The sequence below is a fragment of the Zootoca vivipara genome, chromosome 13 (genome assembly GCF_963506605.1).
Source record: "Zootoca vivipara chromosome 13, rZooViv1.1, whole genome shotgun sequence".
Lineage (NCBI taxonomy): Eukaryota > Metazoa > Chordata > Lepidosauria > Squamata > Lacertidae > Zootoca > Zootoca vivipara.
Window position 1 is genome coordinate 25,373,540 of NC_083288.1, and position 24,345 is coordinate 25,397,884.

A 24,345-nucleotide genomic window follows, 5' to 3' on the forward strand; every position below is an offset into this window, starting at 1 on the left:
CAGGGCTCCACGCTTCGACCCTACCAATTGAAATGCAGCCCGCCAGTCATGGATCGTGGCCTGCCAGGGGTTTGGCAACTCCACCCCACTTGCGCCAGATGTGGCTGCGCCACCGACAGAAGAAAGCCATTTCTTCACATGGAGCATAGGTGGACTACGGAACTCACTCCCACATGTTGTAGCTATGGTCACCAACTTGGACGGGTTTAAAAGAGGATTACACAAAGGCCATCAATGGCTACTAGCTATCGCGGGTACTACGTTCTACCTCCAATGTCAGAAGTGGCTTGCCTCCTCTGCATATACCCGCAGGGGGACTCACAAATGGGCAGAGGGCTGTTGCCTTGCTTGTGGGCTTCCCATAGGCACCTGGTTGGCCACTGGACTAGGTAGGCCTTTGGCCTGACCCAACGGGACTCTTGTGCTTGTAAGCTGGACAACCCTGCCCTCATTGTAACCTGGCAGGGGTTGCAGGCTATGCAAAAACGCACAAGGGTGCATCGTTATTCAGTGTGCCTCCATTACCCCTGAACACCTTCGCAAACGTTTCCAAGCGCAATTCAAAGTGTTGGCGCTGACCTTTAAAGCCCTAAATGGCCCCAGCCCAGTATACCTGAAGGAGCGTCTCCACCCCCATCGTTCAATCTGGACACTGAGGTCCAGCGCCGAGGGCCTTCTGGCAGTTCCCTCACTGTGAGGAGTGAAGCTACAGGGAACCAGGCAGAGGGCCTTCTCGGAAGTGGCACCCACCCTGTGGAATGCCCTCCCAGCAGATGCCAAAGAAATAAACAACTATCTGACGTTCAGAAGACATCTGAAGGCTGCCCTGTTCAGGGAAGTTTTTAATGACTGAGGTTTTAATGTATTTTTAACCTTTTGTTGGAAGCCGCCCAGAGTGGCTGAGGAAACTCAGCCAGATGGGTGGGGTATAAATAATAAATGATGATGATGATGATGACAGTGGTACCTCGGTTTAAGTACACAATTGGTTCCGGAAGTCTGTACTTAACCTGAAGCGAACTTTCCCACTGAAAGTAATGGAAAGTGGATTAATCCGTTCCAGACGGTCCGCGGAGTACTTAAACTGAAAGTACTCAAACCGAAGCGTACTTAAACCGAGGTATGACTGTATTATTATTATTATTATTATTATTATTATTATTATTATTATTATTAACTGCCCTGCACAAAAAAGTGTGGCTCTCCTCACATTTTCAATTAATGCAGTAGGTGCTGGGTGGTTTTTGTTAAACTGGTATTAAGCAAATTAGGGGTGGCTGTAGCTTTTTGCAATTAAGCTGGAGTAGATGGGTGTGGTAATGAGCACTGGGTGTGAGAGATCCATATGTCCATACTAAAGAGGAGGAGGATGAGCTGCCCAAATAACAATCCTTTAGCTGCAGATGCCCCAATTTCACCAAGCTTTGAGTTTCCCGGAACAGGCTACTGCAGCACTCTAGAAACTCTTGCTCTTTGGAATTTTAATCTGGAGGCTGTACAGTGTTCGCTTCCTACGTAGCGGGGGTGGGGAAGCCTTGAAATAGAACAAAAGCAGCAGATAAAATCTGTGAGCTGGCGACTCCCAGTTGCAAATCATCTTAAGCTCATCCTGTCATGAAGCAATTATAATGAAGCAGGGCAGTAACTGGTGCCAAGGTGCCCGGACTCCTTTGTGTTAATTCTTTCCAGCTCTTACGCTCTTCGATTTCAGTTCTTCCCATGCAAATCATTGGGTGGATCCAAATTATAAGGTGGTTGCACCTAAGTCCCATTGAAACCAATGGGTGACTAGAGTCACAACGAAGTTGCTCAACTGAGGTCAGGTGGGTACTGAGGGCAATTCACTCATTCTGGGGTCCAGCTGAATGCCGGCTAGGGCAGGCATCCCCAAACTTTGGCCCTCCAGATGTTTTGGACTACAATCCCCATCTTCCCTGACCACTGGTCCTGTTAGCTAGGGATCATGGGAGTTGTAGGCCAAAACATCTGGAGGGCCGAAGTTTGGGGGTGCCTGGGCTAGGGTCTCTCTCGCTGTTCCACAGTAGGTGGCCAGGAGAGAGAGAGAGAGACCCCCCCCCGTGTGTGCATCAGCCTCTCTCTCTTTGACATATTTTTTCTTAGATGCCAGTTACATCAGGGGCAACGAAGGGCCGCATTCTCTCATGGGCGGGGTCTTCCAAGGGCCACATACCAGTGGCGAGTGAGGCCAAACTCTCGCCTACATCCAGGCATGCATGTAGACAAATTTCGGTCCAGTAAAAATCACGAGACAAGGGCGCAGAGTCAGACGAGTGAGGGGTGTGGCCTGGGAAGGGACGTGAGGGCCAGGCAGAAATGTCTTGAGGGCCAAATCCAGCCCCCTAGGCCTGAGTTTCCTCACTCCCTGGACTTAGATGAATGCATATGCTTTGGAATACAATCACGGTGTGGAAACAAAACACAGCAAGTGCATCTCTCTACGCTGACGCAGTTATAAAAAGCCCTCCTAACAATCCTGAGCGAGACGCCCTACAGGGCCAGTGACACGTTAAATATATCCGAGGGGAAGGAAGCCAAACAGCACATAGCTGTCACTCTCGGTTGTTTTTACTGCTAAAGTGAAGAAATAATTGCATGCAGAGCAGATGGGGTGACCCGCCGGGAGAGCTGCTCCCCACCCCCACCGCCCCTGGCTAGATGCAAAATGATGCACCACTATGAGCACAGGGCATAAGCCAGCAGGCTGCCATGTCTGCGCTGAGATAGCGTCTGGATATTAGGCTAAGCAGATTAAGGTTAACTGTGGGGTTTTTTTGGGGGGGGGGAGATGCCCAGAAATATGGATGTTAAGGACGAGGGAGAATGAGCCCCTGCTAAGGCACACCACAGCCATCATCCTTAAAATTATATTATGATTATTTTAAATTGTACTTTCACACCTTGTGCAGCCTGTTTTGTGAGCTTTAGTCCCCCATTTGCAGTAGACCAGGCACCCCCAAATTTCGGCCCTCCAGATGTTTTGTACTACAATTCCCATCATCCCTGACCACTGGTCTTGTTAGCTAGGGATCATGGGAGTTGTAGGCCAAAACATCTGGAGGGCCGAAGTTTGGGGGTGCCTGCAGTAGACCTTTAAAACTGTACTATAGCACCGTGAACTGTCACTGAATGCTGGGAACTGCAGTTTGTTTTCAGGCTGCTGAAACCCCCTACCATCAATCCCTCTTTCCCAGGGAACTCTGGAAAGCCTAGCTCTATTGAGGGTCTCCTGTTGTTAACTATCAGCATCCTTAACAAACTACACTTCCCAGGATTCCTTAGGGTGAAGCCATGACCTTCCAAACTGGTGTGGTATTCAAACTGGGATATTCTTTTTGTTTTCCCAATGGGTTTCGGGAGGATTTTCTCCCCTTAACAGCCTCAGGTTTGCACAAAACAAAAGCAGGAGGTGGGGTAGAAGCATGTATGAGGTTTTTCAGAAGGCTTAAAGGGTAAAGGGACCCCTGACCATTAGGTCCAGTCGTGTCCGACTCTGGGGTTGCGCCGCTCATCTCGCGTTATTGGCCGAGGGAGCCGGTGTACAGCTTCCAGGTCATGTGGCCAGCATGACAAAGCTGTTTCTAGCGAACCAGAGCTGCACACGGAAACGCCGTTTACCTTCCCGCTGTGGCGGTACCTATGTATCTACTTGCACTTTGACGTGCTTTCGAACTGCTAGGTTGGCAGGAGCTGGGACCGAGCAACGGGAGCTCACCCCGTTGCGGGGATTCGAACCGCTGACCTTCTGATCGGCAAGCCCTAGGCTCAGTGGATTAACCCACAGCGCCACCCGTGTCTTTCAGATGGCTTACTAATCCTCAATAAACCCTGCGCTCCACCCCCCATCCCCCCTCCTGCACAAAGCTTTAGTGGTCCAGAGTCAATTTAAACCATAGTTTCCCATTACACCTGAACTGGGAAACTGTGGTAAAACCACACTTGGTGAGTAAACCAAGATTAATCCATGGTTTCCCAGATCAGGCATTAAAGTGGTTTAAAGTAATCGTGATAGAAGTGCTAAAATCCAGCGCATGGGGGCAGCCCAGGGAGCATGCAAGCGCCACACTGGTTCTTGGCATAATGCATCACAGTTTCCTATATGGAGGTTGTCAAATCTGAACCAGCTACCTGCGTATATAAATGTGCGTGCGTGGGCACATGTGCAGTATCTTTAAGAAATTGTAAAATGGACACTGACTGCAAGAACAAGATAAGTGAAGTCGGAAAAGAGGTCTCCGTTAGAAGCATTTCACGACTAAAAGTGGGTTGGTTTGCACATTTAAAAACCACCACCACCACCACCACCAAGACCCTAATAAAAATCAATGCCTCTTATACCTGGCAGGTAGGCACAACAATGCTTAGGATGAATCCACAAACTTTTTTTTTTAAAAAAAGAGTGACTCCCTGCTCAGCTTGCATGCTCATAGCAACCATCCCATCCTTGGCACTGACAACTTGATGGATCTCTCTGGACAATCCAGCTGATAGCGTAAGAGTTGCATCTAGATGGATACTTGCCTGCTGCCTGGTCTAGACATCAGACATTCATATAGCCTAGATGGCCATTTCTTGGAGGGCTGAAGAAAAAGGCCAGTTAGGGAGCTCTGGAGGCCTGTACTTGACCCTGGGCCTAAGGTTCCCCGCCCCTGTGTTATAAGGAGTACAGGGGTGGGGGTGGGAATTGTGTTGGCTTCCCCCTCCCTGCACTGCCTGCAGAAGCACCCTCTGCCTACAATGCCAAACACCGGAACTCAAAGCTGCTCCAAAAGGGGCTCCCCGTACCATGTTGTGGATGATGTTGGTCAGAGTCCAAACCACAGGGACGCTGAAGAAGGGGATGCTGAGGAGGATCACGTGCAGAAGGCCGATGCCCAAGACGTACGAGAGCCAGATGCCCCGGCTGTTCATGACCCGGGTGTTCGGGTTCACTTCGCTGTGAGCTGTGCCCACGTTCATCTCCCCAGCTCGGCGGCCCTGCAGCAGAACACAGAGGGACACAGGTAGGTTAGCAGGATGAGGAAAAGCTCCCAAATATGGGGGGAAAAGACCAGAGCTGGGGGAATCTGCGGCCATACAGCTCCCATCATCCATGCCACAGCTAGGGAAGATGGGGGTTGTAGTCCGACAAGGTCTGGAGAGTTGTGGGTTCCCCACCCCCGCAGCAGGTGGCTCCATGTGTTTCTGGCCTGGGTCAGTTTTTGCATGTTTCCGTAAATCAACCCTGATATCGTTAAGCCTAATTATCCCACCAAAGGGCGAGGCTGATTCAGAATGCAGCTAGGTGAGGGTACGGCCCTTGTAGATGCTCAGTAGCAGATGTGCCAGGTGTTGCTGGACTTCAGCCACCCAACAAGCCCAGCCAGCAGGGTGAATGATCAGGGGAGAAGGGAGTTGCAGACCAAGATCATCTGGGCAGCCACATCCCTGCTCAACTGGCTTCCCGTAGACCTGGGAGGCCATCTTGTAATTCCCTTCCTTTGGATACCACTGCATAGGGTCCTAACATTAATTAGATTTAGAACTCTCCAGCCAATCAAAAACACATCTAGGCATCCTTAAATACATGCAACACCCACAATCCTCACACCGACGGTCACCACAATCACGTAGGCACACTGCCATTACATATTGATTTTATCTGCGGCACACGGCGTGTCTTTACCTTGCAATGGCATGCGCTGCCATGCTCCGGCTTACGAAGTTGTGCCGGGGCCAAGAGGGGCATGAAGTCATTCACATCTTTAATCCTTGTGCGGCCGATTCCCCCTCCCACAACAAATAGCCAAGTGGGGGAGCTGGAGTAATACCTTGGCATGGGGAAGGTCACCCCCAACCCTGTGTGCACCCCACTGTGGTTATGCTCCAAATCAAGAGGGGGCCCATCCCTGTTGCTTGCACCATGTGAAACCTTCCTCCTGCTGCAAAGAGAAGGAATGTGTGCATGCACACACCCATCCCGATCCAAATGGTGACTGTAGCAAGTGTAAAGGGTTTAAAGCACCACAGCTGCAATATGGTTCAACCCCTGGAGGAGCTGTTTATTTTTAGGTGGGGCGGGGTGAAGAATCAGCCGCACGAGGGCTGGATCTAGTTTGGGCCCCAGCCACAACCTGCTTCAGAAGCCAGCGCAAGGCAGAGCCTCCGATTGCAGAGTCAATGAATACATGCATAGAGCAGATGGAGCAATGTTTGCTCTCACAGTTGATCCACTTGTCCTGACGACCGAACAGCTGCAACTCAAAGGCAGAACAACACACACATTAGGCAACGTTTCCTATTTAGGTAAGAGGGCTGGCAAAAGGGATGGCAAAGAAGGGGGTGGCACTCTGGCAACCAGCACTTACATGTTCTATGCGCTAGGGTCAAGGCACATCCATCTCCCACTCAATATTTAGTTTTGGGGCGTGGGCGAGGACCAGCGGTACAGACTCCTCTGCTACACACACTCAACATCGCAATGTTTTTAAAAAGACATCTGCACCACCTCTCCAGTGAGCATGGCCAGGGGCACAGTTAAACAGGAAACAGGGACCAGCCACAGGTTTCAGAAGGTGTAAGAAGTTTAAAGGGTGCCTTGGTTCCTGCCTCTTCTTTAGTAATGCCATTCAGCATCCATGCAACACTTTTGAATGGACATGGGATGCTGCCTTACTCCAGAGTCACACTACTGCCCCACCCAGCTCAGTAGAGTCTACATTAGCCTTCACGAACCTGGCGCCCTCCAGCTGTGCTGCCTGGGGCTGAAGAGTTATAGTCTCAAACATCTGGAAGACACCATGTTAGCCAAGGCTAGTAATAGCTCTCCTGGTTTTCATGCAGAGGTCTTCCCCATCCCTACCTGGAAATGCTGAGGATTAAATCTGGGACCTTCTGTTTGCAAAGCAGGTGTTCCTACAATGAGCTATATACAGCCACTCTCTGCTTTGCTTAAATTCTTCTCAGCAAGCCTTTCAAAACAGTCCCATAAAGGAGCACCGTACAACTATCCAATTTGCATGCAATACAATTGCAACTGGCAGAATATGCACATTGCACTTCAACTTCCTCCTACTCTACCCTAGGAGTTTCCCATGGCACCCATTTCCAAAATGTCTTAATTATCTGTTCTCTACAATGAATGTGCCCTAATTATCAAGGCAGCTGCAGTCCGGCCTCTTGCATCATTAGGCAGCGTGGACACCAGATGTTCACAAATGCTGTTATAGAGTCTGTAGTTCTGCCTTCTGCATTGCCCTGGCCACTTTGATTGGGGGGCGGGGAGAGGGAGAGTGCGAGAGCACTTGCTTCCGTAGCTGCTCTGTCCTTCAAGCTTCATGTAATCTCAGTCAGATCCCAAACATCTGGCCTGTCTGTGGGCTGCTATCTACGCAGCTGGGATGCAAGTGAGACACATTTTCTGTAGCTATTTATAGAACCTCCTGTTCTAGGCTGAATTCACCCAACAAGGGTCCTTTACCTGCACATCAGCCTGCTTAACAGTAGGGCACAATCCACTCACTCATTTTAAAGCAAAGGTTCATCCATAGCATTTTTTCTAGTGGGGCTATCCAGACACCAATTATGTATTGCTTTTAAAAAAGAGTAATCTTGGATTGACACGGTTCTCTGCTTCTAACATACATACTCATACGTCCCACTTTTCTGGCTGGCTTCTTGGGTTTCCCCCATTCTTATACACCCGAAAAATCAATAGCTGGACAGCATTTCCATGGTTTTTTTTGTCACTGCAGTGTGGATTCCCCATTGATCTAGTAATTTGTACATGGAGGGAGGACCATAGCTCAGTGGAAGAACATCTGCTTTGTGTATGAAATGTCGTGGCTTCAATTCCCGGCATTTCCAGGTAGGACTGGGAATGTCCCTGTCTGAAACCTTGGGAGAGTGGCTACTGGTCAGTGCAGACAATACTGAGCTAGATAGACCACTTGCCTGACTCAGTTTAAGTCCGCTTCCTATATTACTTGCTGTTCACATTCTTGTGCATATAAGAACATGATACCTGGTCCATATGTTTTCCTTCCCAAAGGGAGTTCTACAGGTATGTGACCAGCCACAACATTTCTTTACACACCCTTCTGATCCGAGATCGGCACATGAAGCTGGCCAATAAAAGGCATTATCAGACACCACTTCTGTCCAAGAGCTTCTCTCTCTCTCTCTCTCTCTCTCTCTCTCTCTCTCTCTCTCTCTCTCTCTCTCTCCACACACACACACACACACACACACACACACACACACACACACTACTATCGCCCCTCTCTATTCATGAACATTTGCCTTGCAGAAGCTCCAGCTATTATCCTGGAACTATGGCAGCAATTGGGCGTTAGTTTAAAAGACCAATTAAAAAAGAGAGAAAATACCGAGCTATAAAAATTAACAACCTGTTTCGGCAAAGCATTTTATGAGGCTTTAAAAAAAATTGCAAGTGGAGTTTTGTTTTACTGATGACTACAGCACGGCGCAAAGTCGCGTCCTCGAGCAGGCAAATGTGTGTTAGAAGAGGTAAGGGCCCGGCAGCCCTGAGGCCTAGCCTTTCTTATCTCCGTGGTTATGGCTAGGAACAGCATGGTGGGAGGGGACTTCAATCGTCCACCGAGGCTTCAAAACTGGGATTGCACAGGAAAACATCTCCTTGCACTGGAGGGCAAAGTTCAGACTGCTGAAGCAATTTTTCTTTTTCTTTTCTCTGGTCGTAAAAGACAGACACAACTGAGCGGTTTCCTGACCGAGGTTTCATACCACTGCAGCCAACCAAGGACTTGCGCAAATATGGGAGAGTGTTTGATAAGCTGTCAGACTTTAATCCTTGCTTACCTCTCCAGCAGGGCAGAACTGACGTATCAGAGTGGAACTAGAGACAGCTCCCGTTCTGCTTAAATAGAAAGGGAGGGGTGGTCGTGGAGAGAGAAAGGAAAATACATTGTTAGAAGCAAAACAAAACAAAAAAGGAGCACGTGGTGTGCAGCACGCAGAACCCCACTCCCAAATCTCTGACTGGGCTCATCTATTAGCGATGGACTGATTGACAAATGGTGCTTGGGAAGAGGTGCTGTAGGGTGGTAAATTGTAGGTGGGTGGGATTTAGCACCCCTTACCCACGCACCCGTATTGTTGTTAAACTGAGAATGTCCTCCCCTTTCGCTGCGTTTATTGAACAACTCGTTTCGTTTCTTATATTTCTACTAGCTGGCCCGGCCACGCGTTGCTGTGGCTCAGTCTGTTAAATGAAGTCTCAGAGTCCTCATTGAGACTGCCGTCAGCTTTCACTCATGTGAGTCCCAAACGGCTTATATACAATAAGTGATAACATAGCAGAACATCACAACCACAGCGTAATCGCATAAAATAATTATCAAAATCATCATCAAAACGATCGCAAACCATCAGTAAAATAGAACTGCCTTCTATGAAACACTATTAACAAAGCAACTAAAAACAAAGGCGAAACAGCACAACAGCAAGAAAAGTTGTATGATAAAATTCACAAAGCATTACAGTGGTACCTTGGTTCTCAAATTTAATCAATTCTAGGAGTCCTTCGACTCCCAGAACGACTCAAAAACCAAGGCATGGCTTCCGATTGGCTGCAGGAGCTTCCTGCAGCCAATTGGAAGCCACGGAAGCCGCGCCGGATGTTCGGTTTTCAAAGAACGTTTGCAAACCAGAACACTCGCTTCTGGGTTTGCAACTTTTGGGAGCCAATTTGTTTGACAACTAAGCCATTTGACTGCCAAGGTACCACTATACAGCTCTCCTAATCCACAGAACAATATTAGCAACACTAATGAACAACCAAAACTGAAACTGAGCACTGTTGAATACTCTCTCTGTATTTAAAACACAAAGGAAGCTGCCTTATACAGAGTTAGACCTCTGGTCCAGCATGGTCATAGAACCACAGAATTGTAGAGTTGGAAGGGATCCCGGGTGTCATCTAGTCCAGCCCCCTGCAATGCAGGAAACAGTATGGTGTATGCAGATCTCCAGGGTTTCAAACATGGATCTCTCACACCCCTACCTGGAAATGCCACAAGTCGAACCAGGGACCTTCTGAATGCAAAGCAGATGTTCTACCAATGAGCTACAGTCATTCCGGTTGAGCCACAGCCATTCCTTAAACCGCCTGTTAACTGCATCTGCTTTGGTCTTTAACCCCACTGGGTTGCATCCAATGCTGGTTTTCAGCTCAGAAAAGGCCCATTGAAGTTAATGGCCACAACTAATCTAGGTCCATTAATTTCAATGGATCTGCTTTGAGTGGAACTTGCTCTAGTTTGGGCTTGAAGTCCGCTGTTTCTTCCCATCATTCAAAACATGGCAGTCAAGATCTGGCTTCTTCTGCCAGCAAAGCCACACCTCAAACCCAAACGTGCATGAACTCCCAGTGGGGACCAGCCACACCTTAGGTACCTACTCCTACTTTTATTTATCCTACTTTTATTTATGTGGCTGCTTATCCTGGGATGAAAGACGGGCAAGCCAAGAACCTGTGGCCTTGCCAGAGTGGGAAATACTCTTGCCAAGGTTGCCAGGTGACATTTAGCTTGGCAGGGCCGCGAGTTGTTCAAACGCCACAAACACTGACCATTGCAAATTCTTATGAAATGAATGCAGCGATAAATAAGCATAAAATAAATAAATGTAAAGAGTTACATTCCCACCCACCCCAAAATATGCTGCTTCCACATGCACTGATACTAGAGAGCCTTGAAAACTCTTGTGAATCATCAAGTAGCTTTGGTGACGATTACTGCCAGCTACAGCTGGTTTAGCAGCTATGGCCCTTCCTCCGCAGAGAAGGGTCTAACTTGACCACTGTACTTGGGGCTGTCCTTGAAGACTGATTGAGTTGCATTTTTTTTTTAAAAAAAATGTATGTAAGGTAAAGGACCCCTGGACGGTTAAGTCCAGTCAAAGGCGACTATGGGGTTGCGGTGCTCATCTCGCTTTCAGGCTGAGGGAGCTGGCGTTTGTCCACAGACAGCTTTCCGGGTCATGCGGCCAGCATGACTAAACCGCTTCTGGCGCAATGGAACACCGTGACGGAAGCCAGAGCGCTCAGAAATGCCGTTTACCTTTCCGCCACAGCAGTACCTATTTATTTACTGGCGTGCGTTCGAACTGCTAGCTTGGCAGGAGCTGGAACAGAGCAATGGGAGCTCTCCCCGTTGCAGGGATTCAAACCGCCGACCCGCCCACCAGCCACGGCAAGAAACGGGCGCCCGACGTGCTTGAGATGGCCCTGGTGGTCAGCGCCACCTGCGTAACCTGCCTGGGGACCAACGGGTGATGGGTAGACCATAAAAGCTTGGAATAGATAGATAACAATAACAATAACTTATTATTTATACCCCACCCATCTGACTGGGTTTCCCCAGCCACTCTGGGGGCTCCCAAGAGAATATTAAAAACACGATAAAACATCAAACATTAAAAACTTTCCTAAACAGGGCTGCTTTCAGGTGTTTTCTAAAAGTCAGATAGTTGTTTATTTCATTGACATCTGACGGGTGGGCTATAGATACGGTAGCTATAACCCCATTAACATTTTGACAGGGCTGTTGTGCTGGTCCAGCACATCAAAAATAAGACCTAATAGTACATTTCCGTCCGCGACTGGACCTAACAGTCAGGGGTCCCTTTAGCTTTACCTTTAGTACCTTTTTGGGTTGAAACAAGATGATTTATCACAGGCCTCCTTGCATCTGAAGCAAGCACATTACAAATCAGGATCAGTTGGTTGTGCAAAGTAGTTTATGGATCTGCTCATGTCAGTGCAGTTTAAATCAATGCAACAGCTACATCCTCTGGGCTGAACTGAGATTTAGGGCACTGTAGCTGCATCCTTAACACCCAGTACTCCTACGGATGTTGCCTGTTTAGCAAATGAAATGAGCCACAGGAAAAAAGCTCGATCCGTACCTGGAGAACCAGACAGAGGACCTATTCTGAGAAGCTATCTTGGCTTTCTCGTCTTCCTCTAGGGCAAGGATAGGGACCCCTTAGGCCTTTCAGATGCTGCTGTGACTCCCAAAACCCACTCATCCCCCTCCCTGCCCCCAACCACAAGGCCAATGGCCAAGATGGAAATAAATGGCTGCGGCGAACCCAAAGTCTGAAAGTGGTACAAATGGTCATTGAGGATGTTGTATTAGTTAACAGAAACATGGAAGATGGGAGATGGAATTCAGGAACACCTGAAAAACCATTGGTAGTCCTCCATTCCTCTTCTAGGACTGCCACAGCCATCAAGAAGACAGTCAGAGATGGCAAGAAGTGGCTGGCTCTAAGGGGCCCTTTATTTTTACGGAGGCACACAGTGGTTCGTTCCACTCACGTGGAGCCATATTTGGGGTCCAAAAAGGGAACTCTCCCATATCGGCTGAAAACACTGGAGCTTATTGTTGTTGTTTTTTCCACGGGGGTCTAGTGGGGTCTTTCCTGGTAGTACCCGGGCTCAGCTCGCAAGCATTCACAGTGTGCGTTTTGAAAGCAAGCTAAAATGTGGTGTGGTGGAGGTTTTGTTGACAGTGGGGTATTTGTCCTGCTATCATCGTGTTTTGGGGCAGGGTGGGGAGAAAGAAGGCTTCAAAACTTGCTTCAACCAGAGAGGACAGCATGGGAAAGCAATGTCTCTATATCACACCAATTACACTTTTTTTTTTCTTCAAAAGCTCTTCGCTTTTAGGATGCCCCTCCCAACATTCTAAACCAGCTCCATTTCAGAATATGTTTTTGGAGAGGGGTTGGGTTCCTCGGTAAGATTTTAACAGCCCACTTTTGTTCCTGTTCAGATTCGGACCGCAAACAAAAACCAAACAAACCCCTGGCCTATTTTGACAGCGTTTGTCGTGGTTAATTTTTAAAGCCTCTGATGATTGCAAAGGATAAATAAGTGATCGTGTTAAAAGCTTTCAACGGTGACAAGGCAACATATGAAGCGAACTCCATTTAAGGAAGAGTGTTCATTAAAAGTCTTTGAAACCATCAGAATGGTAAATCTGGCTGCATATCGAGAGAGCACAAGGGGTGCTGGTGGGTAGCAAATAAACAGCTGGAAACAGCTGGCACCAGAGCAAGCATGCCTGATGAATGTGCTCCTGTCTTAAGTTACATTAACCGGAGAATTACAAGGACAGATGAGACACTGAATTTATTAACTTTGCGTCGAAGCATAAAATGAGGACAGGCGACCCTGGATCCAAGCAATTTCTCAATAGATACACATTTATACTTATTCGTCATGTGTTGTGTATTTGGGGAGGGGAGGGGGAGTGAGTGAGCGACAGAGAGATCATTTTGCGTGAAACTGTAAAAACAGCAAAGGTGTGGTGTTTTTTAAGTGGCTATTTTTTAATGCCTCCTAATAACAATGTTCGCGATGAGTCCTCCTTTTAAAGGAACACCAACAGGACTTGTTCCTTTGGCATGGAAAACTAGCACAGATGGCCATTTACAGCGCAATCCTAGGCATGCGTACACAGAAGTTAGACAGGCCCATAATAACCAAATGCCATGGAATATTGAGAGGTCAGGGGTGTGGCAGTGGTGGGGAGATGGAATGAACTGGCTGGGAGATGACTGCAGGGACAGATAAAGCAAAGATGGGGAACTTCAGGCCCACAGAGCAATCTCAAAACTCGCAGGCATATTCTCAAAATTCTCACTCATATAGTTGTTTGCCCACCTGTCAAATTTGGCCTGCAAGGACACTCTTGATAACACTCTGGTCTGTGGAGCCAAAAACGCTCCACACCCCTGATATAAAGGGGAGAAGGAACAATTCTAGATAGGTCACTTCCTGGTTTACGCTGAGCAGCTATTTTCAAATGTCCCCAGAGACAAAACTGAGAACTGCCCATAGTCGCCAGTTAGAGAAATCCAAGATTGTAACTCAGCTAGGGCTAGGCATCAGTGTGTCCACTTTCCTCACTGTCTCTTTCTCACACACACACACACCAAAAAAAGGCAGCAACAAATGGAATAGTCTCCAACACCACTAATGAAAATTTCAGATCAAATGCAAGATCACTGTCCTTATACTTCCAGGTTGAAATTGGCTGCCTGTGAGAGAGACTATGGACAGTTCTGAGTGCAGCTCACACCAAATACTGCGGGCCAGACTCTTGATTGGTTTCCAACAAATCTGCATTGCTGTCTGCTACTTTAATCCCCACATTGCAAGTTGGGCAACAACAACCCTGCAGTGTAGTTCACTGCTACATTCCTATTGCAGCTTGGAGGGCTGTGCTGGAGAAGAACAGCTTTCAGCAGCCCTGTAAAGTAGCCCGTTGCTGTATTTCAGGCCACAGGTGGGACTATTTGGCCTCCAACAGCAAGCCAAGCACTCAGCTGCCTGCAGAAACCTCATGCTCTATTAACTTGCAAGCAGACTGGTTCCATTTTTAAATGTAAAAAAAGCCCACATTTTCCTCCATTACACGTGAAGTAAAAGACCAAATTAGAACAGGAACTCACATATTTGATGGTAACTCTTATTTTTCAACCCCCTGCAGGTTCAGGTTACCAGGGATAACCTGCAACGTTTTGTTGCAGGGCTTTGATTGTTTCCCTCCATTTCCAACATCCCGGACGTGAGTGTTGTTGCTCTGAAGCTAACAAGAAGAAAGTATTAGCAGGCTTGGGAGAACTCCAAAGTTTGCAGAACTTAAAAAGCCCCAAACCTTTTACGATACAAACTTCAGGAAAAGGAAGTCTGGGGTGGTGGGGACCCCCAGAAACAGCTCCAATAAGAACTGAGCATGCTTAGTGAGCATGGAATACCAATGATTTGGTGAACGAGGGGGAATAGAATGGCTGGAATTCTCAACAGGGAACACCCCACACTGCAACATTTTGTTGTAGTTTCCAGAGTGGCGTTGGAAAGAGACATGCATGCCCCAGGCTGCACCACGGATCACAAATCTGTTTTAAGTGGTCTTCCTATATACTCCTATTGAAGGTATTTTGGTTTTTCTCAGCCTCTGCATTCACCAAGCTAAACTTGTGCAACTTGCGTTCCGGCCAACCAGAACAAAATACAAGAGTATTGAGACGAGACTATATTGGGCAGCTTACTTCAGCCAGAAACTGAAACCTCCAGATCTAACATTTCGATGACTTTATTTGCTAAGCTGTTTGTTTAAGCAAGTGCCTTTGATTTCTTAAGTCCTGGTTTTTATTTGAGGGGGTTTAATTCAACCGTCTCAGTTGAGGATCATTTTGTATTGACATAATGTTCTAGAATCTAGGCAAATTTAACTAGGCTTGAGCAAGCTAATCTGAGCTAGGATACTAATTTAATCAAACAACATGGGTTGTGTAACTTTTTAAAAGTGGTTTCTTTTTTAAGAAATTTTTTTTTGACCATATTATTGCAAAAATATGATGACAGCAACCCACGATTAACCGCAAGTTGTCCCACAGACAATTATTAACCACAACTCGTTCCTCCAAACTTTACTTTGTTTTCATGCCTTTGCGGCTTTGTGAGCATCCAGGGTGGATAGGGGTGGCCTGTCTAAACAAACCATGGGTTAAGGAAAGGTGCCAGGTTTGCATGTAACACCAAACCCTAGTTGAAACAAATAAATGCTTGTAATCGAAACAACAAATGATGCATTCGGATTACGGTTTGTTGGCAGAAAACGAGCCACTGTTAAGCTGCTGAGCATTGTCAAACAAGCTATGAGTTAATAAACCTCAGTTTAATAAACTATGGCCGATCATTGTGAGGAACCAGGCCAGTTTCATTCTAAGGGATCGAAAACAAATCTTCCAATGTCAATAATGCCTTATCTTGCACATACCTTGCACAGTTCTGGTGTAGCGCTGGAAAAAGGTGCTGGAAAAGGCAACCAAACCGTTCAAAGAGCTGGGTAAACCAGAGTTAAATGCAGTTTAAAGCTCTCTTGAACCAGAGTTTGGCTGCGCAGGAGGAGCCTGGACTGAGGATTCTTTAGCTTAGCTTGACGGCAGAGCACAGGCTTTTCATGCAGAGGGTGCCATGCTCAACCATCAATTGGCAGGGCAGGATGAGATCCTGCAGTGTCATACCGCAATGCTGGGTGGACCAATGGTCTGAGTCATGTGTCCCTAGGTCTCTTCCATCCCTTTGTCCTGCCACCGCCTCTGCCCATGCATGGTGCAGTAGTCACACTTATTTGCTCATCTCATCCTTGCAACGTGCACCTTAGGACAGGATACTTAAGGGCGCTTCCTACTCTGCTGGCTGGTGATTCTTTAATTCCAGCATCACTTGTGCATCAGGCTGGTGCTCTTTGGACTACTGACTTGGCTCTTTCTAAGTGACCTTTTTGCAGCGTGACTCTAGCCGTCCCACTCGACTGGAGAGAACCCAAAACGTCTGGATAAACAGAATCATGTTGGGTCACATCCAACAGCGCTCTGCTCAAGACTCGTTGGAATTAATGGACCAGCGTTGGCCATGCCCATTCGTTCCAGTAGGTCTACTCTTGCGTAGGACTAAGACTGTATACAACCCACTAAAGCTATACTGTGGGCATGGAGGAAGCGAAGGCAACACACAGTGCATTCACAGATAGGATTTCTTCCGTAAAGGAAGTTAGGATCGTGTTTCAGACTCCAGAAATAGCAGCCTCCTTTTAGCCCATCGTATTCTCAATTTCCAAACCTTTCCCCCCAAATGGTATGTGATTGTAAATGGATTTCAACAGCTATAAAACATTATGGAGGTTTATTGGGGGTAAAAGGAATGGCCAAACACTGGGGATGAAGTGGGGCTGGTTTCGGACAAGCAAGTTTATTCTCAATAGGCATTGTCTTTTGCAGTCAACCAAGAGGAATTAGATTGTTTGAAAGGATCCAAAGCAAACAATAGACACATCATCTACCACATGTTGGATAAAGGTACCCCCAACCCACAAAAAATAAGCCAAACCTAGCTTTCCCAAGCTTAGTAAATCTCTCCAGTATTACCCTATTCCCACTTCTTAGACCCAAATCTATAACCTGGTCTGCCCAAGCGAAAGAATGAGGCAGGGTAGAATTCCAAGTCAGTATTTATTTACCAGGCATATAAAGTTGCCTTCCAGTACATATTCCTCACAGGGCAGTTTGTCTGTCATTACACAGTTATTACAGCAGCCTTTTTCCTGTTGGAGCTGCAAGTGGGCGGGTGGTGCCACTTTTGATAGAGCCGTACCTCCTTGCAAGTAAACAACTAGGTTCTAGTCCAGCCCAGTCTCCAATGTGCTAATATGCTGTTTGCATGGAAGCCTTTCGCTTTTAAGAACCTTATACGAGTCAGACCTGTTCACATTGACTGGCAGCAGCTCTCCAAGGTTTTAGATGTGGGGACATTCCCAGCACCATCTGGAGATACCCAGGGCTTGAACCCGGGGACATTCTGCATGTGTAGAGTGACAATAGCCCTTTTGCTTTTTTTTACACCGGGGAGTGATCTGCTTTCCTGAAGTCTGCTGCAGTATACCTCTGCCACCTCACTCCACTACAAGACTATAGCCAAACTAAGTGACAGCTGAAATAACCATCTCTGCTTTTCCCCCCTTGTTTTTTTTGGATCCAGTCTTTGTACAAATCCCCCCCCCCAACATAAACACAATGGTTTGAAAACTATGTGCAACGTTCCAACTGAGGCAAGATCCAAGGAAGGGTGGGTGAGAGCGATTGTGACCGGTCTCTTGTTGACGAAACTCCTGCAAATAGTTCCCAAAAATAACATTTCTGCCATATATAGTCAACATTTGTCCTGCTTCTCTTGGAACTGAGAATATGGATAAGAGGTCAGATTTCTAGGGAGGTTTCACAATAATGGTTCCCCTTCCCCGATCCTTTCCTGCTCTACGGCTTTCGGCTAAAGATACTGCATAGAAATTGCAATGTTTGCCTCCAGATTCTCCAACCCATTGCTGGGTTGCAAATAGATTCCAATTTGCTTTGGTTAGCTTCTTTGCAATGCAAATCCTCTTAAGGCCTCACAATGCCGGTCTATTAGTTTCTACTGCCCTACATTGCTGGGCACATCTACAACCCTACATAGAATCATAGAGTTGGAAGAGACCACAAGGGCCATCCAGTCCAACCCCTGGCCAAGCAGGAAACACCATCAAAGCATTCCTGACAGATGGCTGTCAAGCCTCTGCTTAAAGACCTCCAAAGAAGGAGACTCCACCACACTCCTTGGTAGCAAATTCCACTGCCGAACAGCTCTTACTGTCAGGAAGTTCTTCCTAATGTTTAGGTGGAATCTTCTTTCTTGTAGTTTATATTGGTAGTTTACATATATTGGTGTGCCATCCAAGAGCGAAGTCACCATGTACTTAAAAGCGCTCATACGCCACTTGAACAGTCATGGTTTTCCCTAAAGAATCCTGGGAAACTCTAGTGCTTGGAATTATAGCTCTGTGATGGGTCTCCCATCTCTACGCTCCTAATAAGGTATAGTTCCCAGAATTCTTCAGGGGAATAAGCTATAGCTCCCAGCAGGTCCACTGCCTAAAATATCTAGGCAGCGTCTTTCACGATAAAGGGCTAAAGAAAGCCCACTTAATACAGTCAGTAGCAGCAGCCCACAAATCCTCTTCTAAGCTTTCTTAGAACAAAGGGGGGACAGTATATTCCTGCAGCTTTAAAACTGTATGAGGCTAAGGTGATGGCTCAGCTGCTCTTTGGGGCCAACCATCCCGCCACCTAATCTGACGACAGCCGAAAGAGTACAGTCCAAATTCCTTAGAGCGGCTTTACAAATGCCATGTGTGTGTCAAACGCTGCCATACGATTAGAAACAGGCCTGACCTGCGTGGAGGCCAGAGTGTGGATGCAGGCTTGTAATCTATGGCTGAAACTTAACATGAATCCTCAGGGCCTACTTCTGTTGCTAGTGAAAGATAAACTATCAATCCCTCTGGAGCAAGACCATAGTGAATAAGATGCTGAGTATAGGCCTCAATCCATCCAGCCTTATGTCACATGATCTTAATACAGCAAAGACCCTTATCAAACAGAGGATTATAGATATAGAAAGACAGAAGGATTTAAGTAAAGTACCTCACTTTCTAATTGAGGAGGAAAGGAGATACTTGGCCCGCCCAGCCAGATATTTATTCCACCTTGAAATTCCCTCTCATAGAAGAGCATTCACTTTGGCCCGTAACCGCATAATGCCTTCAACAGTTCTCCAGGGGAAGTACAAACTGATCCCTTTATGTGAGAGATGCTGCCTGTGCGGATCAGGAGAAGTGGAATCTATCCGCCATATACTTTTGCGATGCTGCTTCTACGAGGAGGTGCGAGGCGAGCTTATCCACACTATACTGGCAGAGCTACCTGGACGCTCGGATGATTTCTATATAGAGTGGCTTCTTTCCGATGCTAACTCTAACGTGTCAGCGAAGGTAGCCAAATTCTGTGCTAGAGCCATAAAAATTCGGTCTAATCTAATTAGCAGTGTCCAAATATCTTCAGGACTAGCTAAAGGGGACCCAGTGTTATTAATTGCTGTAGTCTACCTCCCTAAGTAGTAACACTTCTTTTAATCAGTTTTCTTTTAAACAATTGTTAAAACCTACATTTATTGCCTATTTTTAGATTACTGTTTTTCTTTTATTGTCTTATGTATTGCATATTTATGTGTGCTGGTCAAGAACCGTAATCAATCAATCAATCAATCAATCCCTATAGTTCCCAGAATTCTTCAGGGGAAGCCATGAAGGTTCAAGTGACATACGAGTGCTTTTAAAGTCTATGGTTTGGAGGTGACCTCACTCTTTCCTAGCACAAACTCAAAACAGTCTACACTTGCTCTTGGAGGACACAAACCCAGTAAGAATCACAAAAGATGTTCCGCTATGTTCTACTGCAGAAAAGTATCATGGGAACGGGAAGCGCATTGAGCAAGGGCAATATTTAATTTTATCCATAGCACCACAGGGGTTTTTGACCACATCAGCAAATGAATCTCGGGGTAAAAAGGAGTTCTGCCTTGAGGCAGATGAGTTGATGGAGCTGGCTGCTTCAGCAGACATATTAGAGATGATGAAAAAGAGGTCAAAGGGCAGGGTGTTGTGCCCAAACCTGCTTCCTGTCCCGTATAGAAGTTGGGTGTTCCAAGGAAGTCATGCATATGCTCCCCCACCTCCAACAACATTAGAGAGAGCTGTACACATTTTCTGTACAAACTCCCCAAAACTCTAGAATACAACATAGTCATCTAGGTCACATCCATGCCATAAGTTAGCAGCCATAGTTTCTCATGAAGAATCCTGGGGACCGTACTTTGTTAAGGGTGCTGGGAACTGTAGCTCCGTAAGGGGGTCTCCTAGCAACTTTCAGCACCCTTTAAAAACTACAATTCCCAGGATTATTTGTGGGGAAGGCGCGACTGTTAAAGCAGTTTGAGAGGGCTTTAAATGTTTGGTGTGGATGTGACCTCAGTGACACTTGCTCTTGCTTGTTTTTTGTTTTTTGTTTGCAGACACTTGGGAGAGATTTCCACCCCCTCTCCCCTTCCTGTCCTAACCCCTCATGCTTTCCCGACAACTTCACTCTTCTTGGCTTAAGTCAAACAGGTGCACATGCCAAAACGCAGTGGCAAAGCTCAGCGCAGGAGTTTTAAACAAGGCTGGCACTAGCGATTCCCAGGCTCTGAACTAAATTGTGGGCTCAGATACCCAGAAAGTTGTGTGCATATCTCAAACCCACAACATTCAGCACCTGCTTCTGCTGGGTTAGACTTTTCTACTCACTCTTAAATTAGGCCCAGCATCATTTCCAAAGGGGGAGCAAGCACGTCACTCCCAACTTCAGAGAGACTGTAGTTCTCCTCCCCAGGCTACATTTTAAAAGCAACCCACCAGCTTCTCTGAACGAGAGCAGCGCTCCAAAGCGTTCACAAGTACACCGTCTCCCTTATCAACACCCACAGCAGCTGTTCTTAACCCACACACCCTTTCCCCCAAGCAACTGTGCATAACCTCCTCCCATTTACCATATATTTGCATCCCTTCCTCTCCAAGGTGCTTCCCCGCCCCTCCAGGCCCAGATTTTTTAAACTTCCTTCCCTTGGCCGCCCACTCCTTCCTTGGCACGTTTACAACACGGCACATACAAGCACCCCCTCCGCCCCCCAAGCTGTGCTTTTGGCTGAAGCAGACGGGTCCCTTTCTCTGCCCCACCGCCACCCCACCCCCCATGCACTTCATTTACCAGCAGGGACGGCTTCCTTCCTTCGTGGCCCCCAGATCTGGGCTGCCTGGAAAGGCAACGGCGCTGGGGGGCGGAGGGGGTGCACGAGGTGGGGTCTTCCTCGAAAGCCCAGCTCCCCGCAGCTCACACTTCTCTTCCCAAGAGCTGACAACACAGCAAGCAGCTCTGGCCAGCACCGCCTCTCCGGACACATCATCACCAGCGGACGGTGGAGCATGCTGGGAAATGTAGTTCTCCAGGGAGCAGCTGGGACTCGCGCTAGTCCCAAATTTCTTCCAGTGAGCTACGGGCAAGGCGGAGGCTCGCAGGGTTTTCTGGCTGCGATCCTGCGTCGCCTTTCCGAATTCAACTAACTTTGGGGGATTACTTCTGTGTGTAGGCGGTGCAATTATTAGATTGCACTGTCTGTGATTCCCTGTACAAAATGATGATGATGATGATGATGATGATGATGTTGATACCTCCAGTCGATTTTAGGGTTGCACAGTGGTACCTCGGGTTAAGTACTTAATTGGTTCTGCAAGTCCGTACTTAACCTGAAGCGTACTTAACCTGAAGCGAACTTTCCCATTGAAAGTAATGGAAAGCGGATTAATCCGTTCCAGACGGGTCCGCGGAGTAGTTCAATTGAAAGTACTCAACCTGAAGCGTACTTAACCCATGGTATAACTGTATTTTAGTCTTTGCCCCTGGCATGCTGGTTTTTCTTTAACGCACAGAGATTTTATTTATTTATTTATTTTTATGTTACAGGCGCAGCAGGTTTAACATCTCAGTGAGAACCAGGCACCTCGCCGTCACCGGCTGATGGAATCGAGCTGCTCAAATTGTTTTTTTATGAAAAGGTAAGATGCATTGTTTGAATGGAACTACATGCCACGAGGAAAATGCCCTGGATTCCCAGCTCCCAGGGCAAGGCGATGGGAGGCAGGGTAGGCACTAAGGAGGTGCCTAAAGCTGCAATCCTAACCCCACTTGCCTGAGAGTAAGCTCCCTGGAAGGACAGATCGTGAAGCTGAGGCTCCAATACTTTGGCCACCTCATGAGAAGAGAAGAATCCTTGGAAAAGACCCTGATGTTGGGAAAGATTGAGGGCACTAGGAGAAGGGGACGTCAGAGGACAAGGTGGTTGGACAGTGTTCTCGAAGCTACGAACATGAGTTTGACCAAACTGCGGGAGGCAGTGCAAGACAGGAGTGCCTGGCGTGCTATGGTCCATGGGGTCACGAAGAGTCGGACACGACTAAACGACTAAACAACAACAACAACAACAAGCTCCAATTTAATTTAGTGGAACTTAATTCTGAGTAGAGACGATTGCAGCCTAGGAAATTTGGAGGCTCTCTGCTGTGCTCTCCCCACTGCAGACACATCAGCCTCCAGTGCAAGCTGAGTTGCATCATCCCAACACTTCCAGCACGGACGCCCTTTTTATTGTACATTTCTGATGATTTATGCTCGTGAGGTTATACACATTCGTGATGTGTGGCCATACACAATCCCATTGGCAATACTATTTCCACTTGCAAAAGTTCCAGGACAGGCATAGTGCTTTGTTTCCGATGGGTACATGCTCGGAGCGTCTCCACCCCCATCGTTCTGAGGTCCAGTACCGAGGGCCTTCTGGCGGTTCCCTCGTTGCGAGAAGCCAAGTTGCAGAGAACCAGGCAGAGGGCTTTCTCGGTGGTGGCACCCACCCTGTGGAATGCCCTCCCATCAGATGTCAAAGAGAAAAACAGCTACCAGATTTTTAGAAGACATCTGAAGGCAGCCCTGTTTAGGGAGGCTTTTAATGTTTAAAAGATTATTTTATTTCATTTTTCTGTTGTAAGCCGCCCAGAGTGGCTGGGGAAACCCAGCCAGATGGGCGGGGTATAAATAAATTATTATTATTAGTATTATTATTAATTATTATTATTATTCCTGCTGAAATCCTGTAACTTTTTATACTTACAGATATTCTGTGGGGCTTTTCCTTCAGCTTTAGTGCAGGAGTTGCCCTCTAGATGGCAATAAGGTGGTACCATTGGGTAATCATTGCAAAGCAACCAATAAAGCAGAGTGATGTGTGTGGATGGTCCACTATAAATCCACCACAAATGCTCTGTTGTTGCATCTGTGACATGTTTCAGTATATAACCACCAAAAAAACCCCACCAGTATGGAGTGGCCCAGAGCCTTCTTGGAGTGTCCCCATACATGCAAAACTCCCTCCCAGGGGACATTTGTGTGGCTCCCATCCTTATCAGCCTTCAAACAGGCCTTGAAACCCGTTTAGTTTCACTCTTGCTTTCTGTGAAAGGAGATGTGCAAAAACTATGTTGCTTAAATTGTTGCAGTCTTGGCTTTAAACGGTTTTGAATTGTTTTACTGCACTTGACATGCTGGACTGTAGAGAGAGCTTTAGACTACTGCTTTAGTTTTATAATCTTAATTAATTGATCTTTATCTGTAGTTTATGTTCTAAATTTGTACATAATCTGCCTTGGGAGGACTTTGGTCTGGAAAGGCAGCATGAAAATACTATTAACAAACAGGCAAACCTTTTTTTAAAAAAACAAACAAACAAACCTTTTTTTTTAAAAAAAAACCCTTTTAAAAACCTTTTAAAAAACCTTTTAAAAAACCAAACACCTGGCCCTATTTCAGCAGCTGTTAAACCTGCGGGTGTCAGGAGGTGATCATGCCCATTTCTGCCTGTGCTGGGAGTTGCCAACCTTTTCTGAACCCGTGGCTCACTTGCAAAGTGTTGTGGACACTGCCCATGCATCCTAACCTAGCACATACCCCCAACCTGTTCTGTTGACTGCCAACTACAGTGGTACCTCGGTTTGCGACCGCCTCGGGGAGCGACCGCTTCAGTTTCCAACAACCATGGACCCAGAAGTGTTTACATCCGGGTTCCGTGGCGCTCGGATGCGCAGAAGCGATCTGCGCAGCGCGTGCGTGCACAGAAGCGCTCTACCAGCGCTTTGCGCATGCGCAGAAGCGTGCCTCGAGGAGCGACCAACTCGTGGAGCGACCGGCTCCCCGGAACCAATTGTGGTCGCAAACCGAGTTACCACTGTAAATGAATCTTTCAAGCCTTGGTTCAGTGGGGCATAGGGAATCCTT

At 47.1% G+C, this 24,345-nt stretch overlaps 1 protein-coding gene across 5 annotated transcripts in view; it reads right to left on the reverse strand.

Moving 5' to 3' along the window:
- Nucleotides 1-21,399, reverse strand: part of ORMDL3 (ORMDL sphingolipid biosynthesis regulator 3) — a 32,154-nt gene extending 10,755 nt beyond the window's left edge. The window contains exons 1-4 of one of the 5 annotated variants that reach the window (XM_035137142.2): nt 21,232-21,399; nt 14,503-14,639; nt 8,839-8,893; nt 4,804-4,995 (exon numbers count right to left, since the gene is read on the reverse strand). In XM_035137142.2, the coding sequence (XP_034993033.2) occupies nt 4,804-4,977 (174 nt within the window). In that variant the 5' untranslated portion in view covers nt 4,978-4,995; nt 8,839-8,893; nt 14,503-14,639; nt 21,232-21,399. Of the gene's footprint in view, nt 1-4,803; nt 4,996-8,838; nt 8,897-14,502; nt 15,760-21,231 lie in introns of those variants that run through there. The other 4 variants (XM_035137138.2, XM_035137139.2, XM_035137140.2 and 1 more) reach the window with 4 other exon arrangements.
- Between the last annotated feature and the right edge of the window lie 2,946 nt (nt 21,400-24,345).